At 35.4% G+C, this 18181-nt stretch overlaps 1 protein-coding gene across 1 annotated transcript in view; it reads left to right on the forward strand.

Moving 5' to 3' along the window:
• The first annotated feature begins 267 nt into the window (after positions 1-267).
• The window catches only part of LOC128663960 (rho GTPase-activating protein 7), a 63256-nt gene continuing 45342 nt past the window's right edge, over positions 268-18181 (forward strand). Inside the window, exon 1 of the mRNA XM_053718572.1 lies at positions 268-522. Within this exon, the coding sequence (XP_053574547.1) occupies positions 510-522 (13 nt within the window). The 5' untranslated portion in view covers positions 268-509. The remainder of the gene's footprint in view (positions 523-18181) is intronic.

Below are 18181 nucleotides of genomic sequence, written 5' to 3' on the forward strand. Positions count from 1 at the left end.
CCATCCAAGATAAGGGTGTATTTTTCACAGAATAACATGTAAAACAATTGCCACCAATACTTATTGTGATTTCAAATTTAGGCTAATTAAATATGTTAATCATAAGTAACCCGGTATTTATATAGGCAACTGAGCTACAGTGATTAGATACAAAAGTGTGTTTTGGTGGCTACTCCCCCTGCAGTAATATAGATGGATACGCCCAGCTAGGATTTAGCCTACTCGCAGAATATAGAGCTTCAGTGCACAGCCTGCTGTGCCAAAGGACGGAAAGTGTGTGCTTTTTGCTGACTTGGAGCACATCTCATCTCCTGGTTTCATTATGAGGAAGGTGCTCTCAATCTGGTCATTCTATGGATGAAAAGGGTGTAAAGAAAAGGGATTTCTGAGTGCAAAGCTGCTTTTGGAAGATCAGGCTAACTGCAACCACTCTGGAATATGGATACCAGTGAGGATTTTGTTTGAAACATCTTTCTGCTTTATGGTTTTACAGGGGAGGATTTATCAAAATGATAGTAACACGTGAGTGCACACGCCTTTATTTCTCCTTTAAGTGGTCTACAAGTATCACATTTTAGATGATTTGATAGATATGTAGGTAGACAGATTATATATATATATATATATATATATATATATATATATATATATATATATATATATATATATATATATATATATATATACTTTTTTTAGCGTGGTTAGAATTATAGCATTCTTGGTATCCTGTGTCATTTTTTTTCATTTCCTGCATGCAATTATTGCAAGTTTAATGTACAACAAAGTCCTGTATCTGTTTCTAGACATTTGTGCAAAAAATAGCACTATTGTGTGTTAACTTTGGCGATTTTCATCACTTGTATATGTCACAGCTTAACGTTGCAATTATAGGACTAGTTTGCTTACATGGACCTTCAGTTTGTTAAATAATGTTCAAAGCAGGCGACTGTTTGACTTTGGGTGAAGGGTCAGGATTTATTTCTGTGGTTAAACAAAACCTCTGCGGCTCTGTAAATTTTCCCCAGTGGTTGGATTTGTCCAGCTGCAATTGGCTGTATTGTCTGTGCCACATCCCTAGATAGTGACCAATATCCCCCCAGGGCTGTTTTTCTTGGTGTTGGTGGCAGTTTGTGTCTCTATTTTTGGGTTGATTAGATTGCTTGGAAATGGGTATTACATTCACGTTTCATGCACTGGACGATTGCATCTGTTTAAGAGTATTATTGCTAAATTATAAGTTGAAGCTGTAATCATATTTAATTGAAACAAACGTTTTCAATGATTCTTATGCTTATAATTGTTATCTTTATTTTTAAAGTGCCAATAGATTCTGCAGTGCTAAAAAAATAGATGACACAAAATCATTACAAATACATTTTTTTGTGCATTTCTATAGTAAAGGCACCAGATGCAATTTGGATTTACTAATACCTTATGTGCAAAAATTATAAAAATATTGATATAAATCCATAGATGTATTGTATTATCGTATTATCCTAAAACATGAACCCACCGCATTTTAAAAATTAACTGTATAGTTTCTCAAGCTCATCACATATTCATGTGAGTTAGTATTTTACCAGTTTTTATGGTTTCTTCTTTTTGACTAGTAGGCATTCTGTGTGTTTATCTTTTCATTTGAATTATAGATGAACAGAGATGATACAGGAAAGAGGTGTGTTAATATAGGATGCATAGTCAGATATTAAAAATGTATACAACTATTCCTTTAAATGGTCATCTAATAGGACCTATGACGTATGACCTATCACATCAAAGTTATCCTCCAAAGAAAACATAAATAAAATATAGATAGATCCAATTTAGGATTGTCATTGTGGGCAAAGGAAGCTTTGGTGCCAGCTCACCCAATCCTGAGTGCCCATGCTTGGTTAGTGATGCAGTACCCAGGGAGAGGGACGGACATTTTCAGAACATCTAACACCATGGACTTTGGCCCTTTTTTTTTAGCTCTACATATATCTATCCTCAGAATCTTTAGGGTTGTTAGCTTTCTTTCTATATGTAAAATAATGTTCTGTAATAAAGTCTGAGACAAGGCTATTGATATGTATGAAATATTCCTTAGGTCAACAACCCTTAGCAATCATCCACTGTCTCCCTCCTCACCCCCTTTACACAGGAAGTATTCTCTTTGGCAAGTCCCCACTTACAGAGTTGTTACAGTCATTGCTGAGGACTGTGAATTGCTATTTGAGAATCAACTCAATAATTATTTTTTCTCGCAATTTTAATTGTTACATATATTTATAAAGTAAAACTTATTTAACTATATATTATGTTCAAAGAGGTGCCTGGTGGTAACAGCAAACTGCTTAAAGTTATGGTAAACTTTCCCCTTTGTGTAAACACATTCGTAATGTTATCAATGTTTTATTAATTCATCAGGTGTAATGAAGATGTGTTATATAACCTACTTTTTAATGTACCCCCCGAAATTCAAATACCTCATGCTCCCGCCTCCCACTTCAAAACCTTTTTTTGTGAGCTAAAGGTTTGAACTGTTCTCCAATTGGCGCTCTAGTCATGCGGCACACACAAATTTTTTTTTTCTTTGCAGCTAGAGTGCCAATTGGAGAACAGTTCAAACCATTAGCTCCCATAAAAAAAATTGTTTTGAGGTGGGTGGCCGGAGCGTGTGGTATTTCAGTTTCAGCGCTACACTAAAAAGTAATGTAAAGCACATCTTCATTACAACTGATGAATTAAATTCCATCTAAAATATCGCTAATATTCCAGATCTGTTTATGCAAAGGAGAAAGCCATCACTTTAAAATGCTCTGTGTAAGTTGTAACAACTTTTACTGCACCAGAATCAAGATGGTGGATTGCATACGGTTTTAATACCTCATTTAGGTAACCAAAAATATTATAAGAACATAACAATATATCCTCTTAGACAACTAAAACAATAAACTATTTTCCATATGAGAGTGAGGACCAGAGCCTTTTTTTAAATGTTCCTATACATAAATTAATATTTGTTTGAAATGGAAATGTCATTCTGATTTGCTAATATTCTTCCATTAATTGCCCATAACATAAAAACTTAGCACTAGTAGATATATTAATTTATATTTATATGGAATAATGCTATTCTGCATTCATTTACATATATACACATCAAAACATATATTCATGTAATACCTAGCTGAAGAAAGATTCTCTGAAGAGCTGTACATACTGTAGTTGTAATTTGCTTTTAAACCATTGCTACATACTAGAGCTTTATATTAGTTCTTGATTAACTCTTATTTCTCTAGTTCTTTTTTCTTACTGGCTAAATTTCACATATTTCTTAACCAATGCTACTGTAATGTTTTTTTATTTAATGGGGCAGTAAACCTAGAAAATAATGTTATATAATTCTGCACATAGTGCAGAATTATATAAAATTAGCTTAGCGCCAGCTTTGTAAAGCAAAGGGTTAAATAGATATTTTACAACGAAAACAGCTCTACTGAGCGGGTCTGTTTTCTTCTCCTAAGCGCATTGTGGCATGCTGTCTAATCACAGCCACCCCGATCGCGCTATTAAAATCAATGTAGCTCGCTCCCGCTACCAGAGCGGGAGCGAGCTACATTGAGTTTAATAGCGCAATCGGGCACGCAGTGACTAGACAGCGTGCCCGCAATGTGCTTAGGAGAAGAAAACAGACCCGCACAGTAGAGCCAGGAGCAGCATTCTGTTTTCATTGTAAAATATATCTGTAACCCTTTGCTTTACAAAGCTGGCACTAAGCTAATGTTATATAATTCTGCACTATAGGCATAATTATAAAACGTTATTTGCTAGGTTTACTGCCCCTTTAACGGGACGTTGTAGTTTCAAAAATTAAAATGATCTATTTCATTGAAACATTTTACTTAAAAAAATATCTTTTTACTATGATTTTAACTCGTGTTAAATATATAAGGAAAGCAGGTGAGTCAATTTGAAGGAGGTATACATGCGTATTCTTCAATCACTGGCCACATGGCTTGTTCCAGTTGTGCAACTTTGACACCTTAACAGGGTTAACCATGTAGACAAACGGCGAAATTAAATATTTTTTTCTAAAAATAAATCATGTTGAACTAAAGCATTTTATTTTACATTAGAATTTCCCTTACAAATGCAGATGATTTTTAATTCCAGTGATATATTAGCCATGGAAAGGTGGACCCATATAGATGTTGATAATTTCGATTTGGTTAGAAGCTACATGTTAATCTGTAGAAATGGTCAATTGGATTAGTCACATACAATTCTATATATTCCAAAATATGTAAATGAAATAAATTATTAAACTCCTAGATATTCTTTATATCCTCATCCAGAGGCACAATTAAATGTATAGAAAAATTGTACTTTTTTAGTATTCACTATAAGAGAAAAAATAATTTGTAGTTTGTGGATATTCAGTAGGAATTACTTTACAAAATCTTTTTGTAGTATATAGCTGACCTTATTCATAGTATAGCTAAGAATTCCTTAAGCACACACACACGCATACCATGCATTTTTCTTTTTCCTGGCACCAATTTGAACAGTAACTCTTCTTTTTAAACTTTTCAGACTAGGTCCTTGTTGCGGCATGTGTAGATGGGATACAGTTTTGCTTTAACTCATTCATTCCAATTTTCTTTATTAAAGGGACACTGAACCCAAATTTTTTCTTTCGTGATTCAGATATAGCATGCAATTTTAAGCAACTTTCTAATTTACTCCTATTATCACATTTTCTTCATTCTCTTGGTATCTTTATTTGAAAGCAAGAATGTAAGTTTAGATGCCGGCCCATTTTTGGTGAACAACCTGGGTTGTTCTTGCTGATTGGTGGATTAATTTAACCGACCAATAAACAAGTGCTATCCATGGTTCTGAACTAAAAAATAGCTTAGATGCCTTCTTTTTCAAATAAAGATAGCAAGATAACGAAAACATTTTTTATAATAGGAGTAAATTAGAAAGTTGATTAAAATTGCATGCTCTATCTGAATCATGAAAGAAAAAATTGGCTTCAGTGTCCCTTTAAGCTCTACTCATGCAGACAGGGCAAGTTGTTAACAGTCTTCAGTAGGGAAAAAAAAACAACTATTAGAAAAGATTTTACATTTAAAGACATCTTTATTAGAATATATGCATTGTATATATTTCATCATTAATTCATTAATGACCATCACTGATTTTCCCTGTCTTAGAACAAGTCCAAAATTAATATATATTGAGAAGACTAAAAGAGCAGTTTGTCATTGAAAACTAATTTGCGTGTGTGTGTATGTATACAGTATATACATATTTTCTGTCTGTTTAACCATCCTGTGCTTCAAGATATAATCTGTAAATTCCATTGAATTGGTCAGTATTGCTTCAGACTTGAGAAAGGGAGGCATATCCCAAAAGCTTGTCCACTTACTATATATACAGTATATATATATATATATATATATATATATATATATATATATATATATATAGTGTATGAATACATATACTGTGTATATATATAATCTTATATAGCTAAACCTTCTGTTATTTAACCTTTTCATCTGTTGCGTCTCACCCAAGTAATCAATTCTTCCAATGATTACCAGTCTCCTGTCTCCAGCAGTACTTTGTTAAAAGACGTCTGTCCTAATTTACAATCCCATCAACCCTTTCTATTGATGTAGAGTCAGGGTCACAATTTCCCAGGGCTAACTCTGTACAGATGTCCATTTATCTGTTATTTTCTTCCCTTATCTTTATTTTGTTAATGCCTTTACCAAATACTTGCTAACAAAATATCAAGACTGAACCGGTTTTCTGCATTTCTGTCTATAACGTTTTTGTTTTTTTCAGATGTTATCATGTATTGTATTTTTTTCTTTATATTTCATTATTTATTACATTTCCGTGATCATGATAATGGTGTAATCCAAATTTGAATAGATAGATTGCTATTTATACTGGACATGTCTGTTGTGCATATGAAAGAACAGCATTTACCCACTAGAAGAAAATATTTTTAATATGAAAAAATGATGTGAAAGCGGTTTCAGTTTCTATGCATACTGCAGTATTGATTTTCTGATAATCTTCATTGGCTGATAAGGACAGTTGCCTCTACTGGTTTATGGTAATGACACAGTTTATTCAAGACAGTAGTTTTTTTTTAAATACCCTTTGAAATGCCATGTTTTATTTTAAAATAATCATTTTAATTATGTATGTAATCATGGGCACTTCTTACAAAGGAAGTATAAAAAAGTATTTGTATTTATATATACACACCCTCTTTTATTCCCCCCTTGAGCTTTTGGTTTATACAGTACTTACCACGCCTTGGATTTGCATAGATCTGTTTACTCACCGGCCAACTACAATAAGTTATCTTAGTTGTAATAATAATGTCTGTAAACTTAAAGGGACATTGTACACTACATTTTTCTTTGCATAAATGTTTTGTAGATGATCCATTTATATAGCCCACCTGGGAGTGTTGTTTTAACAATGTATAGTTTTGCTTATTTTTAAATAACATTGTGCTGATTTTCAGACACCTAACCAATCCCCAAAGTTTTAGATGTATACAGATGTCTACAGACTCCTTGCTGTGTAATGGGTCTTTTCATATGCAAGGGAGGGGGAGTGTATGCCTGTTACTGCTTTCCCAGCCCCTTTCAGTAGGTGTCCCAGCCTAACCTAACCTACATTTTTAAAAGGTTTTCTACTGGATTATATATATTATATAGTAGTGTCTATTGCATGCAGTTATATGAAGATTGGTGTATACTGTCCCCTTAAGGGATATGAAACCCAAACTTTTTTATGTGATTCAGACAGATCATATAATAAAAAAAAAACAAGTTTCCAATTTACTACTGTTATAAAATTTGCTTAATTTCCATGGTAATAGTGCTGCCATCTAGTTCCCTTGCAAATGGATACAAATCTTACAAAACTACTGCCATATAGTGCTCTAGACACCTGTATGCACCAGAGCTTGTGTCCCTGCTTTTCAACAGACGATACCAAGAGAACAAATCAAATTTGATAATAGAATTAAATTAACTGTTTAAAACTTCATGCTCTATCTAAATCATGAAAGAAAAGTTTGCGTTTCATGTCCCTTTAAAGACATTAAAAGTAATTTTGTATATACTGTACATAATTTATGTATCAGCAGTGAAGCAGGGCATTACAAAATCTATACATAAAAAAATATATGTTTTAAATGTAATTAAAGGGACAGGAAAACCCAAAATGTTCAATGGTTTGGATAGAACATACAATTTTAAACAATTTACTTTTATTATCAAATTTAATTATCTTGTTATGGTTTGCCGAAGGGACAGCATTGCACTACTGGCACTAAGAGGAACACATCTAGTTAGCCAATCACAAGAGACAAATGTGTGCAGGCACCAATCAGTAGCTAGCTCCTACTAGTGTAGGATATGTGCAAATTCTTTTTCAACAAGGGATACCAAGAGAACAAAGCACATTTAAAAATAGAAGTGACTTTAAAAGTGTTGTAAAACTACATGCTCTATCTGAATTATGCAAGTTTAATTTTGACTTTCCTATTCCTTTAACATTCTAATTTTGTTACCAAATTCTGCACTTGTTTTCAGTCCATGAACACACCAATTAATAAAAAACATTTGGAGAGCCCCTTAAGTCAAAATTAAAGTTTCATGATTCAAAGCATGCAATAAAAAAATAAATAAAAAGCTTTTCGATATACTTCCGTTATCAAAATGCGCACGTTCATTTTAATGCACACTTTCTTAGGCTTCTGTACTTTTTAAAATTCAATGTAAGTGCTATTGCATTTTTATTGTGCAGTAAATCTCAACGTTATCTCTCTTTCCACTCCTCCTGTATCATGTGACAGTCATCAACCAATCGCAAACACATATACGTATATTCTGTGAATTCTTGCACATGCTCAGTAGGAGCTGATGACTCAGAAACTATAAATATAAAAAGACTGTGCAATGTAAGTAAATTAGAAAGTTGTCTAAAATTGCATGCTCTATCTAAATCATGAAAGTTCAATTTTGACTTGAGTGTCCCTTTAAGTTTGTTTATCTTGTCTCCTTTCTGTGGCCAATCAGAGAAGAGTATGCATGAGTTTGTGCAATGATCAAGCAGCGACATTGAAAAATGTTGTGTGGTCAGCATTCTGTTTCCTGTAGGATGACCTTTAGCCTTTCTGGGGGCAGTGGGAAAATTACAATTTCAGATTTAAATTGCAGCAAAATGGACTAAGTAAGTAATGAAAATATACTGCAACTTTTACTATAAATAAAGGTATAGGGAGTCAAAATTAAACTTGCATGGTTCAGATAAAGTGTGTGGTTTTAAGACACTTTTAAATTCATTTATATTATCAAATTTACTTAACTGGGTGCTATCTGGTGATTGGTGATTACACACATTTGTTTCTTGTCATTTGCTCACCAGATGTACTCAGCTAGCTCCCAGTAGTGCATTGCTTCTCTGCAGCTGACTTTAAAGGGACACTAAAGTAAAAAAACATGTGATTTAGAAAGAGCACACTTTCCAATTTACTCCCATTATAAAAAAAATCACAGGCTTATTATATTCACACTTTCTGAGGCACCAGTTCCTACTGAGCATGTGCACAAGTTTACAGGGTGTATGTATACTAGTCTGTGATTGGCTGATGTCTGTCACATGATACAGGGGGACAAAAATGGGAGAAAAAAATAAATTTACCAGAAAAAAAATCTACTGCTTTAAAATTCTGAGTAAGTGCCATTGCACTTTTTATTATGCATTCTACTGTATTTAGTGGTCCTTTAACTATGTTTATCTTGTTTGCAGGGGTTAAAGGACCAGTAAATACAGATTTGCATAATCAACAAATACATGATAACAAGATAGTCTGAACTTCAAATGAGTATTAGATTGTTTTTCTGACAAATTTCAAAGTTATGTTTATTTCCACTCCTCCATGTTCTGAATTATGAAAATTTAATTTTAACTTGAGTGCCCCTTTAAACCAGGGATGGGGAATGTTGGCACTCCTGATGTTTTAGAACTACATTACCCATGATGCTTAGGCACTCTGTAGTCCAGTTGAGCATCATGGGAAATGTAGTTCTAAAAACATCTGGAGGGCCAAGGTTTCCCAACCCTGATTTAAAAACATAGTTATACGCAAGCGATAATGCAATAATAAAATGTTCTAGCATATATTAGCGCATTTTCTTTTTGCACTTGTATATCCATTTAAACGTTTTGGACCAGATTACTTGTGGAGGGCAAAATTGTACTTTTGTCAGTGCGATATTTGCTCTCCACTCGTAATACTAGCACACGCAATTGTTCGCTGGTATTTGAAGTGGCCCCACAATGCGAACGCCATCTCGCGTTCGCATTGCACGGAAGCTTTGCACTCACAAGAGCACACTTCAATAGGCTCCTATGGGAGCCTCATTCTCATGCCGAGAGACACGGCATGAGAACTAGCACAGTGAAGGGGGTAAGTAGCTCAAATTGTAAATATATATTTATATGAATATATACATATATATTATTATGTGTTTTATATGTGTATATTAACACATAAACATATATGTATATAAGCATATACAAAGTTTAGGAGTGGACCAGCACATCCAGACCGGACCGGGTACACATCCCATGACCCACAAACAGGCTCAGCTTTGGTTGCTATCACACTCACATAAAGCTACATCCACTTGCAGAGTCACAGGCAGTTAACCCCGTGCCTGCCTGGGTGCAGGTCCACAGGGTGAATTACAGAAACAAACACTGTCACACACATAAAAAAGTCCAGCACTCGCTCACAAGCTCACAGCTAAAATAAAAGCAAAACTGGAAGAGTTAGTTACCGCATTTGGCCAAATGGGACAAGCTCAGGCACCACGTCAAGGTCTCTTCCTAGTGCCTGAGTCCCTATTGCAGCCACACAACAGCAGCCACAAACACAAATGCAGGCTAGTAAATAAACTGGGAACAAGTCAGGGTTCACAGACTTATGTAATCACTCCCGGCTATATAAGCATATACATATATCTTTCTTGGGAATACACAGTTCCCATAGACCGCAATGTAAAGGCACTTTTGAGTGCTGTTTTGTTTTGTTTTTCCAATCACCGCCCGTCAACTCTAGCCAACAAAAACTGCCTGGTGCAGTTATTTTATTAAAAAATAAAAATGTTACAATTTTTATTTTTTTAATAAAATACCCACCACTGTTTTTGGGGGCATTTTGGGCACATCTGATCTGATCTCTGGTAAATGTTATAAGCGCTAATTGCTACCGCGAGCTTGTGGTAGCAATAACCAGCCACTTGTAATGGCAGATTATTTTATTGTGCTCCTGCAAACGGGCAGATTTGTGCTCCACTTGAAATCTAGCCCATAATGGGGAATTCAACCTTGAAATGGGTTGGGTATAAATATTAACAAAAATATGATTATTCTAATATATTGTATAAAGTATAATCCAGTTCTCATTTTAATGATTCTACTAGTCAGTCATTTAGAGGCTTATGTCTCTGTCATCCTATTTATCATTTGAGGTGATCTGTTTCAGTGGCTATAATGCTTGTGGTGTCAGAACTGGAGTGTGGAATGTGTCTTGCAATAAATTCAAACAAATGTGGAACAATACAAAGCCATTGGAAATGTTTGTTCAGGACGGACGTGTAAATGAAAGGGTGTGAGGGACGGCACCTTTTGATCATGGTGAATTGTAGGAAACCATGGTTTCCGGTTTATAAGTGGAATTCAATTCAACTATGTGTCCAAATGGCTGTCTTAGCTGACAGAATTCAGGCTTGAGTATCATTGTAAAACACAATGGTATTGACATCACGTTATATAAGTGCATGAGAGAAAGTCACAGTGACAAAGAACTGCAGATGAACATATGGGTAGAATGACATAAACATAACTTGATCTGCTGATGCTTCTCTGTATCAATTTCTTTAACTAATATTTCTGTTCCACTTTGACAAAAGAACATTGAAGACAGGAGGGAGGTGGACAGGAAATGCAGATTTTTTTCACTTTTGCAGTTATTTAAACACAAGGATGACGTATTTATCCTTCTTGTGTCCTGGGAAAAGCGACCTCCCTAGTATAACTCTGCTTTGAAGTCCACATCAGATTGAGACTGTTTGTAATTTTTACTGTTCTATGTTTTTTTTTAATAGTATTATTCATTTGGATAACATTTATTTAAGATAACAAAGACGTCCGCCCTGACTGGTTACAGACTGTGCTCCAATCCATTACCATAGTAACACCAAACAACTTCTGATTAGAGGAACATTCACAAAGCTTTGTTTCTTCCCTCAAGCTATAGAATTAAGTAATGAAACATAGATGTTCATTGATGCTGTATTTACTTTGGCAGTGGTTCACCATTTTTTTCCTATGATTTTGCTTGCAGCATATCTTGTAACTAAAATTTTAAAATCACAAGCATTTATATAGACGTTGATAAATAAATGTATGTATGTGGAAAAAGTCTGGGAACAAAGTAACTTAGCCATAAACAATTTTACTTCTAATTATTTTTTTTATTTTAAAGTACATGGTCTATAGAAAAAGGTTGGATCTTTCGTTAAAGGGAAATACTTTAATGTTTTAGAGCATTTTGGCTTGCAACAATGCCCTATTGAAACCTAGCTGAACATAGCTGGTGAGCTAAGTGGTATTAATTGTTCCCATTTGGACATTGCTCCTACCTAAGTATGGTTTTCTACAAAGAAAATTTGGGGATACAAAGAAACTTAAAAGTTTCTTAAAATTGAATCTCTCTAAATTGTGATCTTTTAATTTTGTTTTTTATGTTCCTTTTAATAAAATTGGGCCTTTCTCAGAGGGGTGATTATCTCGCTAATAAAATGGTAAGATTTGGTATTGCACACTCTCATCTTTGTTATTATTTATAATTTATAGGCTCTCTAGGAGATCTGTGTTTGTGGACTGGCAACAAGTAACGCACATGTTAGTGGTGGATTCACTAAATAGTTTAAAAATTCGGAGATTCTCTGAATAAACAGTGCCTATGGGGTACCAGTAATTGTAAAGCTGACAATACCTATGGTAATAATGCCTTAGAAGCACATTTGCATAGTAGGGGGTGGTGGGCAGACATCTGTGAGACTTAAAAGCCCATGCAAGAGGGGTCTTCACAGACATATTTAGCACATAATAATGGATATATAAGAGTTTATGACTCCACAGATTTATCCACCCTTCAGTATAGGTCTTTATTTGGACTGAAAGCAGAATCCGCCGCGTCCGGAACTTAGTTAACTTCCATCATGATACCTGACTCTGAGCCTGACTGACTGTGATTGGCTTTGGCGGTTGGCGCACCGCAAGCACATTGGCTCCACTCCTGACTGACTGCACATGTAGTCTGTTCAATCGACTTGTGACTGCACGTGTAGTCAGTCCATGTGAGTGACTGAGTGACGAGCAGATAGAGGAGGGTGGCTAGAGACGACTACTCGGCTAGTGGTGGTGAGTCAGTGTGAGGCTGAGTGGCATTGTGGCAGGCTGCCAGGCTTATTAAATTGAACCAGTAACTGGAGTAGTGGACTGGATAGGTGTCAGGTGGTCAGTAGCGCAATGGCCGCAACCTGTGAGGCTGAGCATTTTAGGGAAGTATCAGGGCCGGACCATCTCACAGACTGTATCACTTCACAGTCGCACACTTCATATAGTACTGGCTGGGGTGGTAGTAGGGACCTAGGGCCACCATATCACCATTAAAAGCATATCTCAGTGCAAATGGGCAGCCAAGGAGCCAAATCACTAATAACTTCATAACAACTCAATATACCACACGATGCTTTTTTCCCCCTGCTAACATTAGATTTTCATATTTAGTTGCAGAACACCTTAGATTTTTGCACCTGGGCCCTGTGGTTTCTAGTTACGCCTCTGCACATAAGAATGCACAAAATGCTGTAATGTGGTCTGTGCACGGGTCAATCATTGTCACAAATTTCTATAAGGTATAAGACTATACTGCAAACTAATTTTATCTGGAAGCTCAAAAAAAGGTGTAACAAAGATTTATTGGGGCAAGTTAATTAATACATTTTATATTTCTCTATTTATGAAGGTCAAGGAATACTTAATATATTTTATTTCTTCTATGCATATTTGTCGTATGTTGATATGTTTTTTAATGTGAGTTAATGGTATAACTTTTTTTAGCCTTTGGAAAAGGTTGCATACATATAATTCCTAATGACACATAATATAATTACACATTTGCCATACTATTTTACTATTTCCTGTAGATTCTTAAATGAATAACCAAAATATTCCTGTAGACATGAGAGGGTGTTGTAATATTCTTTCCAGCTTGAGTTTTTAAAATGCAGCTGCAAGTCGAGGTAATGGAACAGGCAGATACAATGTGAGTGCACAGAGGGCCTGTCATGGAGCTAGCCAGTAACACAGATGCTGAAACTGTTCTGTACTTGGCATCTGGGACATAAAGCCGTTGAGCGCATTCCCTACAAGTTAACTACAGTAACAAAACAGATGTTACATTTGGTCACAGGGAAAAGAGTAGTGATTGTGTGTGTGTGTGTGTGTATGTATGTATATGTGTGTGTGTGTGTGTGTGTGTGTATGTATGTATATGTGTGTGTGTGTATATATATATATATATAAATATATACACAGACACAAGTTTGGGGTCACTTAGACATTTCCTGAAGTTAGTTTGAATAGGAAATGTAGACATTGACAAGGTTAGAAATAATACATTTAAAGCAAAATAATAGTGCCATTCAAAGTTTTGTCAAATAACCCTCCATGTGCAGCAATTACAGCCTTTCAGACCTTTGACATTCTAGTTGTCAATTTGTTGAGGTAATCTGAAGTAATGTGAAGAGCGTTCACCCCATGCTTCATGAACAACCTCTCACAAGTTGGATTGGCTTGATGGGCACTTCTTATGCACCATACAGTCAAGCTGTTCCCACAACAGCTCAATAGGGTTGAGATCTGGTGACTGTGCGTGCCACTTAAAGGGACAGTATACACTCATTTTCATATAACTGCATGTAATAGACACTACTATAAAGAATAATATGCACAGATACTGATATAAAAATCCAGTATAAAACTGTTTAAAAACTTACTTAGAAGCTGTCAGTTTGGCTCTGTTAAAAAGGCAGCTGGAAAGCCCACTGCAAGTGGCAAATAAGACACTCCCCCCCCCCTCCCCCTTCTTTTGCATATGAAAAGACCCTTTACACAAACAGGAACAAGCTGGAGAAGGTAGCTGACGGTATTCACATAAAACTTTGGGGCTTGGTTAGGAGTCTGAAAATCAGAGCAATGTTATTTAAAAATAAGCAAAACTATACATTAATTTAAAAAAAAAACTTTATGGGCTATATAAATAGATTATCTACAAAACATTTATGCAAAGAAAAAATGAGTGTATAATGTCCCTTTAATTAAAGACAGAATACCAGCTGACTGCTTCTTCCCCTAGTTCTTGCATAGCTTGGAGCTGTGATTTGGGTCATTGTCCTGTTGTAGGAGGAAATTGGCTCTAACCAAGTACTGTCCACAGGGTATGTCATGGAGCTATAGTCTTCCTTCTTCAAGGTCCCTTTTACCCTGTATAAATCTTCTACTTTACCACCACCAAAGCAGCCCCAGACCATCACATTGCCTCCACCATGCTTGAGAGATGGAGTCAGACACTCCTCTAGCATCTTTTAATTTGATCTGCGTCTCACTAATGTTCTTCATTGTGATCCGAACACCTTAAACTTTCTCTGTCCAGTGTCTGTGTTCTTTTGCACATCTTAATCTTTTCTTTTTATTGGCCAGTCTGAGATATGACTTTTTGTTTGCAATTCTGTCTAGAAGGCCAGCATCCCAGGGTCGCCTCTTCACTGTTGACGTTGTAACTGGTGTTTTGCATGTACTGTTTAATGAAACTGCCAGTTGAAGACCTGTAAGGCATCTGTTACTCAAACTAGATGCTCTAATGTATTTTTCCTCTTGCTCAGTTGTGCACAAGACTTCCCACTCATCTTTCTGTTCTGTGAAGGGAGTAGTACACTGAGTTGTTAGAGATCTTCAGTTTCTTGTTAATTTCTCACATGGAATAGCCTTCATTTCTGAGAACAAGAACAGACTGACACGTTTCAGAAGAAAGTTCTTTGTTTCAGGCCATCTTGAGCCTGTAATGTAACCGACAATTGCTGATGCTCCAGATACTCAACTAGTCAAATGAAGGCTAGTTTTAGTGCTTCTTTAATCAGCACAACAGTTTCAGCTGTGCTGACATAATTGCAAATGGTTTTCTAACAATCAATTAGCCTTTTTAAATGATAAACTTGGATTAGCAAGCACAATGTGCCATTGGATTACGGGACAGATGGTTACTGATAATGGGCCTCTGTACACTTGTGTAGATATTACATAAAAAATCTGCCTTTTCCAGCTACAATAGTCATTTACAACATTAACAATGTCTACACTGTATTTCTGATCAATTTGATGTTATGTTAATGGACAAGAAATGTTGCTTTTCTTTTGCAAACAAGGAAATGCCTGTGACCCCAAACTTTTTCATATTCCGTGATATCACAGTAAGAGACATCATAGGAAGACCTATCATATGCAGTAAAGCAATATGCAAAAACAGACTTTTAAAAATGTTAAACAATAAAAATAATTCCTTTACTTTAGAATTTGTACCTGTAAACAGAAAACAGTCTGCATCACTAGTCAAAATGTATTAGTGTCTAATTTAAGTAAATACATGTGCACATACTTTTACTATTTTTTTTTACATTTATTTTACTATTAACAGTAATTAATTCTTCCAAAAGACCATACAAATAGAAGCATTGTTGCACTATTGCAGTAAAGTTATGATTAAACATAAACCATCTCCTAATCAGTTGTTTCTAACTGTCCAGCTCTTATATATTATCATAGACAGATCAGACTAGATTCATTTGTAATAAAAATAACTTTCTTAACCCCTTAATGACCACAATGTACCCTGTATGTCACTGGTCGTTAAGGTTTTTTTCAGGACATAATAGCACAAGTCTAGCAAGAACACGCTATTAATGCCCTCCCTCCAGAAGGCTTTTTGGAATAGAGCAGTCTCAACGCTGGTGGCAAGACCACGCTATAAAACAATCAAGTCCCAAAAAAAGGCCAGCGACATACAGGGTACGTCGCTGGTCCTTAAGGGGTTAAAAGACATGTAAAGCAACGTTAAATACTTGTGACTCAACTCCTTTCGATAATATAAGAACTTAGCCTTGCAGCTCCCAAGCAGAAAATGACCAATTGGCTGGTATGTGTAACTGTTGGGAGTTGTGGTGCTTTTTTTTTTTTTTTCTCATTTTGGTGTCAGTAATGCAAAGCGTAGGGACACTCAAGTCAAATTAAACTTTTATGATTCAGATAGAGCATGCAATCTTAAGACACTTTACAATTTACTTCCATTATCAAATGTTGCACAGTCTTTTTATATACACATTTTCTGGGGGACAACATCCTACTGAGCATGTGCACAAGCTCACAGGATATACGTATACTAGTCTGTGATTGACTGGTCTGTCACATGATACAAGGGGCTGGAAAATGGGAGAAAAAATAAATTTGTCAGAAAAAATAAATACTGCTTATTTGAAATTCAGAGTAAGTTCTGTTGCCTTATCTTTTGATTGTGTACTTGTTCATTATGCAATTCTACTGCATTGAGTGTTCCTTTAAAGGGACAGTTTACTCAAAACTTTATTCCCTTTAATTTGTTCCCAATGATCCACTTTACCTGCTGGAGTGTATTACATTGTTTACAAGTTTTTCCATTACCCTTATATTGGCATTTGAAATAGTTTATTTAGCCTGTGGTATCCCCACCCATCCTGAAAGTTTTTGGCCTCAAGGCCAAGCTGTGTTAACACAGCCAGTAGAAGAAATTACTCTCACAGTGGGTTATAGAAGAGATAAGATAATAAAATGTTAATTTCCCATTGTTCCCTCCAAGTATTTGTGATTGGTTTATGGACAGATATAAGATAAAGAATTATATATACACAATGTGATAAAGTAATAAGATCTGATTATACCTACAAGCTTAACCCATTTTATTAGGTTGTGGCTTCAAAACACAAAATCAGCTAATTCATATACACAAAGAAGCCTTAAAAAAGCTAATCTCATACATTTTATACTCTGCAGCTGGTAAAAAAAAGTAATTGGGAACACATTAAGGGAAAAACAATTTTATAGTATACTGTCTCTTTAAGATCTTCTTTAAATCTGATTAGAAAATAAACTTTTGTTTCTTAATACATTGACAAATCGAATTTTTAAAAACCGGGCACTTCAGCATCAAAATTGACATTCACATTCACTTTAATCAACAGAGTTCGACCAATAAATTATCCTGTAGCATTAGCTATACCCAAATATATTTGTAATAAGTGTCCAATAGGTTTCTGGGGCAATTACATAGTCCATGTGAGATTTTCCTGAAGCTACAAGCTTATATAGCTTGCTTCCAACTAGGGCTTTGCGATATGGAGAAAAAGAACAAAGAAAGATCACATTTTTTTTAATGAAATATTGCGACTGCGATTTTAATTGCAATTTTATTCAGATATTCTTTAAACTTAAATTTTGCATAAAAATAGTGCATTTTACTGTTTAAAATGGCGACTCGTTCCCCTTTGCAATATGCACTGCAGACTGAATAGGCCAGAGAAAAGAGCCCAGCTAATCCGCCATCTTCCTTGTCTGTGCACACCTCAGGACTGAAACAACAACCCATAAGTAATATGGCTGCAGTAGCAGTTTTTGCTGTGACACTGATGTGATGCTTCCTGGACTGCCCCCCCCCTGCAGTGCTGCTTTTGGGCTGGAATGGAGTGTGTCCGACAGGACATTTTAAGAAAGCAGTTTTTAGCTTTTTTTCCGGTTTGTTTTAAAAAAAATTGCAGCCTCATGCAATTTAGATATTGCATAGCATCATATTGTGATTAATTGCACAGCTCTACTTTAGACTGAAGATATAGTAAAAACTCTCCAGAAGCAGGCAATACTGGAAGCCACAGTGAGTGACCTAGGAAAATGCAGGTTTCATAAACAAAAAAAAAAAACTATATAAAAATGATAT

Source organism: Bombina bombina, chromosome 6 (assembly GCF_027579735.1).
Source record: "Bombina bombina isolate aBomBom1 chromosome 6, aBomBom1.pri, whole genome shotgun sequence".
In the NCBI taxonomy this organism is placed as follows: domain Eukaryota; kingdom Metazoa; phylum Chordata; class Amphibia; order Anura; family Bombinatoridae; genus Bombina; species Bombina bombina.